The sequence below is a fragment of the Corvus kubaryi genome, unplaced genomic scaffold, assembly GCF_017639235.1.
Source record: "Corvus kubaryi isolate FWS band 111438036 unplaced genomic scaffold, C.kubaryi_AGA036_p1.0 137, whole genome shotgun sequence".
Classification (NCBI taxonomy): domain Eukaryota; kingdom Metazoa; phylum Chordata; class Aves; order Passeriformes; family Corvidae; genus Corvus; species Corvus kubaryi.
Window position 1 is genome coordinate 13,299,979 of NW_024580671.1, and position 11,315 is coordinate 13,311,293.

At 42.5% G+C, this 11,315-nt stretch overlaps 1 protein-coding gene across 5 annotated transcripts in view; it reads right to left on the minus strand.

Moving 5' to 3' along the window:
* ANO6 (anoctamin 6) overlaps positions 1-877 on the minus strand; it is a 67,171-nt gene extending 66,294 nt beyond the window's left edge. For 2 of the 5 annotated variants that reach the window (XM_042017919.1, XM_042017923.1), the window contains exon 1: positions 723-877. In XM_042017919.1, the coding sequence (XP_041873853.1) occupies positions 723-810 (88 nt within the window). In that variant the 5' untranslated portion in view covers positions 811-877. The remainder of the gene's footprint in view (positions 1-722) is intronic. The other 3 variants (XM_042017920.1, XM_042017918.1, XM_042017921.1) reach the window with 2 other exon arrangements.
* Positions 878-11,315: the final 10,438 nt, after the last annotated feature.

Genomic DNA, 11,315 nt, shown 5'->3' on the forward strand with positions numbered 1-11,315 from the left:
CCAGGTTGGATGGAGCTATGAGCAACCTGGTCTGCTCGAAGGTGTTCCTGCCCGTGCCAGGTGTGCTGGAACTGGATGATCTTCAAGGTCCCTCCATCCCAAGCCGTTCTGTGATTACTCTCCGGTTCAGCTCCGCTGTCAAGCTAAGGCACGCCAGTCAGGCAGCATGAGGAGAGAAGGGATGCTGGGAGCGCCGGGGCGTGCGGAGGCGATCGCATGTTTGCATTTTCCTAAGGACCAAGGCAGCGGGCACGGGTTGTGCCTGTGCTGGGAGATCACTGCGACACCGAAGGTCTCCAGCGTCGCACTTACTGCAAAGTGCTGCTTCTGCCCCCTCTCACGCGTTTCCTTCCCGTCAGAGGGAAAGGAACAGGCAAAGTTTTCGCTGCTTCTCTCCCACTGCGCCTAGCCGATGCTACGGCAGCAGGACCATCGCCACGGCGCTCCATGAGGCAGCCACACCTGGCACACACCCGCCAGCACGGACAGAGACATCCCGTATTTTCCACGGGAAAACCATCGGTAGTTTTAGCGGAAGGAGGCGAGCGGCGGTGCGGGCTCCCTGTCTGCCTGTCGCTCCCGGTCCCGGCCGGCCACAGCCCGGGCGTGGCACCGGCCCCACCAGGGGCTTCCCCTGGCTGCAGCCCCCGCCGAGCCACAGCCGCCCCGGGGGTGAGCCCACTGTCCGGGCGGGACCCTCTCCGAGCCAGCCACCTACTCACCGATCTCTCCGTCATCATTATCATCATCTTCCTCCTCCTCCTCCTCCCCCTCCAGATCCAGCAGCACATCTTGGTTCTCCACATTCATCTTGCCGAAGTTGCGCTGCCCCGCGCCCGCTCCCCTGCCAGCCCCGGGGGCGGAGCGGCGGCGGGGGGCGGGCGGCGGGCGGCCACCGACACCTTCCCGGCAGGAGGGGCCGCCCCCGCCCCGCCGGGCACGGCCCTGCCCCGCGCCCGCCCCAGCCGCGGCACCGCGGGCAACGGGAGCGCCTTGCTCCTTAAAGCGCTGGGTCTTTGAAAAATGTGTCAAAATATGCGCCCAAGCATTGAAGGACTCACCATCGCTTAACACTGCTGAAAATGTGAAGCCCACATCCACAAAAAAGCTCCAAAGCAACAAGTAATGGTAGAATTATTTGGAAAAGGTAATGGAAATTGAAGGAGGAATGCTCAAGGACTGAATAAAAAGCCGATCGCTAGAGCTCTAGTAATGTATTCAACTCGTTGTTGGCTATTTCACAGGAAAGAGGTTGTCCTCATCTCCATCTTCGCCTCCAGACACAACCTAGGAGAATTTTGCAGCACAGAGAATGCAGAATTGTCACTATGCAGGAATGCTGCGGGGGCAGAAGTGCTCATAAAAAGGGATTTGAGTGCTCAGCAATATATTCATCTGCTCACGTGTGTTGGTTCCAGGGGCAAGTAAATGGTTCCTAAAACTGCAAGACATCTGGATGAGTACCCAGACAGGAACTGGACTGAGGTTGTACAGTGGGAAGAAATGGAAGTAATACTGTAAAAATGGATTGAAGAAATGGGGGAGCAATATGGGGGAGCAAAATGGGGGAAAGAGAAAGATAAGAAGAACAAGATAACATTTGAGGTTTTTTTCCTGTAGAAAGCAGTAAAAATCCTATAAGCAATCTCACTCTCTAGCCTATTGTTGATACCAAAATGACTCACAGGACCCAGGATGTTTAAAGTGTACAAACAAGAAACTGGAAGAAAAGCCATTTGTCAGATAAGCTTGTTGCTTCCTAACATGGTTATCTGTTGTCAGTCAGCTGTGGGTTAGAGTCACAGCAGGGCTGGGCATTACAGCAAATCTAAGTGCAAGCACTTGCAGCAAAAAATGAGTTGAGAAATTTAATTGCAGAGTTTTGAAAGAGCTCTGCTTGGCAAAGGCCTTCTCTCATAGGTTGCTTAAAGACAGAAGTGGTCTGCAAAGGCATGAGTGAAACTGTCAGAACAGAAGCTCCTGCTCTGCTGTGTGGATAACACCTCACTAGTATTATCATTATCTGCACCATCTGACACTGTGCATTTTTCTCACTCAGATTAAGAAAGACTCACAGAGCAGAACCAGAGAAAAAAGGCAATATGATGGGAGGATACCCAGTGGGGGGTAATGATGCATAGCAAGATGTGTTCTTTTTTGTCCTAAGTTAGAAAGCTGGTGTGCTGCCCTGTGACACATCCAATCTGCCTCTGACCATCTAAGAATGTGCCTTACTTACTGCTGTGACCCCTTGTCAGGTTTCACACTCCATGAGGTTACAGGGAGAGAGTGAGTTAGTCGCTCCTAGCCAGGAGTGTTCACTCCAAGATGACTCATTTGCAGACACGTCATGGTTTTGATGTGACTGGCACACAGCTGCAGTAACATCTTTACATACCTGTACTGTGTAATATTCTTCTGCCCCCTTTCCTTGCAGGTCCTCCCCAAAATGTGGTCCTGGCTGGTGAGATCTTTTTTCATAAATAATGGGAAGAGGGCAGGGATTGTTACAGACAAGGTACAGATTGGCTTAGAATGGTGACATGAGATTTGTGCACTCAGATACTCTCCAGGGACATCATTGTTACCTTGGTTACATACTTCCCATTTTCACATTTAATGAATGAAAATATAATCCAAAAACATCAAAGTTAAAAAAAGAAGAGCACTTCAAAACCAGGCTTTAACAAAATGTTGGGTTTCTTTAACTTGATGCTAGTAAAAATACAGGTAGAGGATCTACCTCCTGCTTCCAGCATAAAGATTTCTCCCAGTATTTATGGAACATGAAGATTTTGTAGGCTTCATTCAGCCTTCAATACCTGAATGTTCGATTTCACAGATTACAGAGCTGAGATTTGCAGATACCTTAAAAACCGAGGGGAATATTGTGTGTAAAATTCACAGGAAATCCATGTATGTTGGAAAATGCATAGCTATTTTTTTTTAACTTTGTACCAGATGCAAATATTTCCATGTGTACTTTTGGTAAAGCACCAAAGCTTTAGAAGCTCAGTTTTGTTACTCCTGAAAAACAGATTAAGGGAAAAAAAGTAAATGAAGAGTAAAATGCAACAACACCACCCTGCTGCCATCTCTTTGTCAGATGGATAATAGCAAAAGATCCGCTTAAAGAACTGCAGTTGGGTAAACTCTAGCCAAGTTTTTCAAAAGTCATCTGAAATGAAAAAGTTAGGCTAACTAATCCTCACCCCAGCTCAAGCATGACTGTATTCAATTTTATTGAAGAAATAAAACTCTTTTAATGTTCCTGGTAGTGCGAAACAGAGACAGTCCATGGAGCCAGTGGAAAAATTGCTTGCATGGGTAAGGGTTTCATAGCAACTGTAACCATATAGGTCAGGAAGAGGGTAAAAGAGATTGTTTAGCCCAGTGGTGACAAAATTCTGGCGCAGGCACCAAGTCTTTAAATGGCATGGATCTGGGCTGACACCAGGGGCTCTGTCACAGGGCCTTTGACAAAGAATCTGGCACTGAGCATCAGAAACATGCTGTCAGTCACTGGTCTGGTGCAGCCCCCAGCAGTAAGGCAGGTTTGAACATATCCAGACACTGGTGACAAATATTTTCCATCATGAACTTGAAATTGTCTGGTGGGGAGTCTACGAGGCCCCCAGTTTCACTCCTGTTGATACACAGCCAAAATGATTTTGCAGCATTTGAAGCTGTTTTCTTCTTGTCCTTCTCCCAGCATCCGTGAGAACAGCTGGTTGTTGTTCCCTTGATAATGATGTATTAGATGTGGAAAACTATCACCTTAATGCCTCTGAAGCTTTTCCCATCCAGATTACACAAATCCAGTTCTTGCAGCCTTCCAGCACGTATCACTGCCTGTGCTTTTCTCTCTGTTACAAGTTAGTGTAAAAAACGCAGTGTGAGGATCTATGGTAGGAGAAGGTGATAATCATTTTACAAAATCTCTTAAGTACACTGGCTTTACCCACTCACAGTCCTTTTCTCAATGATTGCATTCACTTACACTCTCACATCCACATAATTACGAGAACCAACATGTAAGTGTCCAGATGGTCTGGGCAGGGTCACTTCTGTACAACACAGAGCACCAGGGGGCCATGGAGCTCCATCCTTGGAGATACTCAAAAGTCACCTGGACACAGTACAGGTGGTCCTTGATTAGCAGGGGGCACGGAAAAGACAACCTGCAGACGTCCCTTCCAACCTCAACCATTTTGTAATGCTATGATTCTGTGATTCTGTGAAGGCATGCCAGGTATTAGATCCTCATCATATCCCTTGAGCAATGACAAACTAGTTTTTGGACAGGTGTTTTGTACCCAAGAATCAAAAATCACAATGACGTGATTCTTTTACATCAGACTTCTGCTTATTTCCACCTCCATAAATTTTAGGCAAGTCTGGTCTGAGTTCCTTAAGGCCATAGTCCGTGCTACAGATGGACTAGAAAGAAAAGGAATGGTGCATGTGATGTAATGTTACCTTCTTCTTTTGATAGAGGTAGTCTTTTGCTGACAGGCAATCTGTGGTCTGGTTTGACTGGAATGCTAAATGCAGGAAACAGTCCTAGATCTTTCTGTTGGGGACTATGTCCTTGTTTTTGAATGTAGCCCATTTTTTTATTGCATATAGTCCATTGTTATCGTGCTTATGCATTTATACCCACTCATCCTTCATTTCTGCCCTCTTAATGTTTCTACTATAAGTCAATACCTCTGTACACTTTCTTTCATTGCCTAACCCTTTATTTGAATATACAGTGCTCAACAACAAATACTGTATTCCAAATAAGAACTTACCCACAGTGAATACTATTGCTGTACCATTTTGGACATGATTTTCCTTCTAACATGTCCACAACAATTTTTATTTTTGTCTTTCCACAGTTGTCAACTCATATTTCTATTGCATTCTGCAATAAATTCTTAGATTAATTTCTGTATCTGAGCTCTTTGTCAGGCAGTTTCCCTTTTTGTATTTCTGTAGTTGATTTTTTGTTCCTAAGTGCACATTTTTACCCTTGTTTTTATTATATTTCCTCATTCAATCAGTTCTTTCTCATTTTTCAAGATAATTTTGAATACGAGTGTTTTCTTGGTTTCTGCAAACTGCTAGGGGACAAAATTCATATGGCCTAAACCACAGGCCTAGCAAAATAAAGTCCACGAGCATCTAGAAAGCAAAGACTCAGAAGATTTGGAGGACTGGTAGGTCAAGTGTGCTCAAAAAAGCCTTGGATGGAGTTTTGTGGGAAAGCTATCAATTATTGAAAGATATTAAGGCCACTACAGCAAGTCACAGCAGTGCACATCAAATTTGGGAAAAATAGCAGGAGACAAGTATCGCTGTGTGAGGATTTCTTTAAGGATACAAGGGTTGGAGTTGTTCATCACTGTGGGATTCATTGCAGAGCAGAGAACACAGCTGTCTTTCTATTCTGCATTCTCAGTCAGAATGAAAGAAGTAATTATCCCAGGGACCAAAGTCTACTATTTCACATTTCATAAAACATTAGACTTTTTAATAACTGCTGGGATATTGTGCCTTTGTGTCTGAAAGCAGGTGACTTTTACACCATTACTGAAACTTTGAAACTCAGTAACAGAAAAGAGATCATTTGAAATGCAAAGCCCCTGCTGTAATGGAGAAATAAAATCAGAGAGAAGATAAAAACTAAATAACTAAATAATAAATAATACATACATATCTATTTAATAAAATGGTCATTCCCCACAAGAAATTCCCTTAAGTGCACCAAATTATTCAGAAATTTGCTGCATTAAAAATCAGTAAAAGAAAATGTAGAAGAAACTACTTCCAGTTCAGCACACCATGTATTTGTCCTGGTACTGTTAAGTTAGTGTTTGCAATCTGTTCAAGTCTAGAGAAAAATGACTGTGAAGAGTTTTGAGATCATTTTGTTTCTTCAAGCTCTTGTGTTTATTTCAGTATGATTCACAGATAGGGAGAGCAGTGAAGCATTAAGTGAAATTAAATTACCCAAATTCCGTACAGCTCTAGTATTTTCCTTTTATCTTGGTTATGTTTCCAATTGCGTGTAATCCTCACAGATTTCTTAATTCTCACTCTTGCATGCAATTTCTAGTCCGAGATGACAACTTCAGTCTCTTTTGCCCTCTATTGAAGTGAATGGGTAATAGCAATTACCAAGGAAATGTGAGCTACAATGTATAAAAGAGGATATAAATAACAGATCTCAGACCAGTGGTGTGTGCAATTACTTGACGCAGAAGCCTCGTAAGGGCTGCCAAGTCTTCCGCTGACTCCTACCCACGTGTTCCTTTTGCCTTCTTTCGCTAGCTGTCCTTAGTATGGGAAGTAGACATGGCAATCATCTGGCAAACTTTTTGTCTGATATTGCTAAGCTGTTTAATACCAAGCTTTTAAATCTTAGGAAAGGTATATACATGGCCAATGTGTATCTTAGAATAATAGACTCAGAGTTCAAATACTTCTATTTTTCTAACACAAATATCTGAACTTTGGTAGTTCAGAATATTTAACTTCAGGGAGATAATGAGCTTATCTCAAAAAGTGAATCATGAACAATGACAATCATTTTATTGGCGGTGAGCTGTACCAGTTTTATGATATTTTAATTCTACTGCAAAAAAAAAAATAGTCCCATGTCTCTGGATATCTCTAAGTCACAGGAAATGACTGTAGCAAATCTTACTCATTCTTCAAGAGAGGATATATTCTCAGTCATCCTGCCTTGCCCTGCAAGTGCGCACAGACTACAGCATTGACATAGGTAAGTCGTGGGGAAGGCACAGTCACCCATGTGTGTTACTTAGTCCAGGTGAGCTACGCGACTAACGTGACCAGGCCTTTCAAAGCCGGGCCTAGGACCTGCGCGGGTTGCTGGGGTACACTAAGCTGCTCTGAACCAGCTGTGGTATCTGGGCGTTGTGTTTGACTGCTAGGGAAGTTACGGCCCACACCTGTAGGGCAGCCAACAGGTTTTGTCTTAGTGCTCTGAAAAAATGCTAAGAGCTGCATTTCGTACTGACCTGAACCCCACTGAAATGGTTAAACTAATTTGAATAATGTGCTTCGTTACTGCGTCCAAGTGCAGGTACACTCTGGTTGGGAAAGTAAAGGATAAGTAAGTTCACTACACTTGTTGCTAAGTGTTTTTTACAGTGGCATTTTCTCAGTTACTCAGGGAAAAACGCCTGAGGTAAGCCAGCGTGGAAATGACACAACCACAGCTGAGTGTTCAGACTACAAGAAAAAAAAAATCTTTCAATGAAGTCTTTAACAGTTGTCCTAATTTCAAATAAGAGCTGTATGTCCTGGAAAGATAAAATTGTTTGTGAATTTTGGAACATAAGGAGATAAAAGTTACTGGAAAAGTTAAAGAGTGACCAGAGTATTGTGGTAATAGTACAGTTTTTTCTTCAGCTGCCACAAAAACATACATTAAAACAAGAGTATGTTTCCAGAAATTTGTTAATAGAAGCCATGATATTTTATTTTTAATATAAATACTTTGTTAGCCTTTCCATTTCCATGTTGGCTTACTTAGACAATCTTCCCTGAGTAACTGAGGGAGCTTCACTCTGTAGAAGCCACTTAGCAATGTGTGTAGCAAACTTACTGCTCCATTATCAGTGGCATAGATATTTTTTCAGGAAAAACCTGAATTTATCTAGTGAAAAATATGTTTTTCAATGATAAGGTCTGAAGGGGTTTTCTTGGCAGTAACTCATGCAGGTTACATCCTCTCCTCTCATTGTCATCATCTCCTCTTACTGTGGTGGCTGATGCATCCAACACTTCAGCCAGTGTTCATTTTAACTCTTAATTCCAGTGGGATAAGCAAGTGCTTCTTCTGCGTGCTTTCAGTAAAGCTCTGTGTTTGTGGTAAGCAAAGTGCTTTCAGTTACTGCTGTTGTACATCTCCCCCGCCACTTGCAAGCACAGGTTTTCCATTAAAAGTTGAAGAGAGGAAGAAAAAGGAATTCTGAAATAAATCCCACCATTAGGTAAATGACTTAATGTCAAAATACTTCTCAGCACTTTTAAGGATAATTTGGTTTTATCCTGTGGCCATGAAACATTCTTAAAATAACTTGTCAATAACTGTGTCCTGCAGGGATAGAACCGGACCTTCTAGCAGTAATGAAAACCTGCCAATCAAACTTCATAAGGCTTTACTTATAGCTGAAAGCATGAACATAATTGCACATGAAAATACTTAACACTTAAATGGTTTTCTTTTATTTCCCAATCAGACTTCTTCTATCAGGATGGGTCGCTCTTCTTCTGGGGATGGTCTTAATTTTCATCTGAAATTCAGTAACATCTCTGTTGCTGGGTTTTTCCACTGTTAGATGCTATGTCTGTACTGGCTTGTGGTCATGTAAGTGTATAAATCAGTAGACTCCACAAAAGATGACGAGAGCATTCTGTGACAGGCTTTAATGCTTGCACAGGAGTTGGAGGAGCACATGTATCTGCCTGTATCAACTCCTCTTCCCCTCTGCTTCAAAAGGAAATGATCTCGTCACCAGTCCTTCCTCCTCCTCCACTTTGTTGTGTCATGTTGCACCTCACTGTATGTCAAATTTACTCCAAGAAGGAATTACACTGACAAGCAGACAAGGAGAGTTTTGGTCCTCCTGAAGAATGTGAAGGAGGGGTCTTGCTGTATGCTGGTTTGGAGCCCCAGGAGGAATACTCACATGCTCTGCAAAGTATCTTTATTGTACTTGAAAGAGAAATGGATCTTTCTTCACCTGTCTTCCATGTCTTGCAAATGGCAAGGAAGAAAACCACTCTTATTTACTATGAAGCATTAAATATGTGTCTATATATACACACACACACATATATACATATATATATACGCACACATATATACATATATACATATACACAGAGTGTGAAAATTTCCTTACCTCAAGGTATGAGTCAGTTTTAAGCAGCGTCTCTTTTGTCTCTTTTTGTTATTTTGCTTTTTTTTTTCTATTGAAAATGAGATTATATGAGCCTTAAGATGTTAGTTGGGTAAGACCGATCTCATTCACCAAATAGAAGCAGAAAAGGAAATAGAGAGTTGTGTGAGGAAGCTGGGACCACAGACTAAGTTACCCATCCTTTGCCAGGTGTTTGACCTACAGTGATTTTAAAATTAGGAGCTTTCTGTTTGTCTCTGTGGCTTTGTCCTCCTCAGTGCAGGCTGCTGCATCGCCAGGAATGTGGATGCTTTCTGCTGCCCAGGATGCTGTTTTGTTAATGCTTCCTCCTTCGGCCACTTGCCAGAAAATTACCTTGGAAACCAAGGCACCAGTTTCCATGGTCACTTGGAGGAGCATATGTTTCCTTCCATTGCATGGGGTATTAGGAGGAGGAAGCCCACGAGCTTTTTTTGCCAGAATAAATTCAACAGAATTGATGTCAAAGAGCTGCATCCCGACCTTATTTCCTCCATCAAATCCCCAGTGACACCACCAGAACTGCAGAGGATAAACAAGCACAGAATGTGGCTTTACATGAACATGTTCACAACTGAGATGTGAAATGACATCTTACTAACAAGGTCCCTCTGACTTATGACCCAGAGAAACTCAGGAGTGAGATAAAGAGGAATGAAACAGAACCTTGTTCTCCTGTCTAGCACACCTCCAAGTGCAGGCACATAAAATTACATGAATAAGAAATAAAAGTCTTTGAAAGCACTCAGCTTTCAAAGCTTGATGGTTGAGGTGAAAACCAGCAGTAGCTGGTCAGCCTAAAGGTGTGACTGTGCCACTACCTTGTACTCAGAAAGTTGTGGTTGGTTGTGGGTTGTGGGTAAAAATGTACAAGAAATAGCATGAGGATTTTTCCTGACTGAGGCTCCTGAAAGCAGCTAGTTGGATTCAAGCACTGTAGGATCAAAGGCTAAAAATGCTGAGGGGGAACTTGTTGACTTCCTCTAAGGAAAAGCAGAAGTGTTCATCAGGCTGCTGTGTTAAGGCTTCTCTTCATTGTGACCACCATAGGCTGCAGCAGAAACATCTTCACATCAGGCATCGTATTCAAGTCAGAGTGAATTTTAATGCTTGTCTGTGGCTTAAACTTTTCCAGGTAAAGGTTGTCACAATTCCCCTTCCATCCAAAATTTAGTTTCCTTCTGTAAGGTGCTATACCCATCTAGTTCCTTAGAGAAACAACATGCCTAACCACAGGGTCCAGAATGATGGTAATCATGAAGTGACAAAGTCCATACTGTGATCCTGCAAAGTACCAGAAAATCTATTTAACACTTTGCAACAGTTTTCCAGATCTGCAGTTTGAAGTCATGGTGATTGCTCTGTGAACAGCAACTCTGCTTGTTGCTGTTGGAAATTAAAATTTCAAAGCAAGAAATCTTCTGTCCCATTTACAGATGTGACCATTCTCAAACTTGTGTCTGAGACACCAGGTGACTACAGCTCCTGTTTCTTGATTCTTACTTTTCTGACCTTCCATTTTGAAGGAATAATATTAGATAAACAGGAAATTAGGAGAATTCAAAATCAAATACCATAATAATATTTTCTGTTAGATCTGATGTTACAGTGCGGAGATGTGACAGATCACTGCCAATGCACAGAAGGGTGTGAACAGCTTTGATCTTATTTTGCTGAAGATATGAGCTGACTAGCTGCCAGCCAGCCAGTCCAGGAACTACATAAAATGGTAGCATTCTTGATTAGTTGCTCTCTCTCTAAGCCAGTAAGCCCTTGCAACCCAAAATGGCCCTGCATATTATTTTCCACATTATACTGAAGTATACAGAAAGTAAATTATATGATTGCTGTGGCCCTTTCAAAATGAATTTAAAGGGAATGAGTTCAGTAAATTCAGGCTGTTTGGGGCACTCTGGCTAACCTGGCTAGCCCATTTAATCACATTAACACAGAAACACATTTGTGGGAGCTGCTGTTGAATGACAAGTTGGTTCCCTGCTATGTGATATCCTGTCAGAACACCTGGGATGCTTTTACTGTATTTGTATTGCCATCAGCAACTTTGATGCGCCTGAAAGCAGCTGATGGTTTTCAGTAACCACAGCTCCAGCGAAGAGTTCACCTCTGCACTGATCGATTTTGTGGGTGCCCTGCAGAGCCATGGATAGAGTTACAGCCTTTTACTGCTAACAAGAGAGAAGAAAATCAACTCTGCTTAAATTAACTCAAAATTTCACCTCAGGAACATGTATCTGCACCTTCAATACCTATTTATTTGCAATTTCACCATCATATTTTTGTACTGCATCAATTATGATGTTCAGTTTCTAAGCAGATACAGTAAATACTGCCACA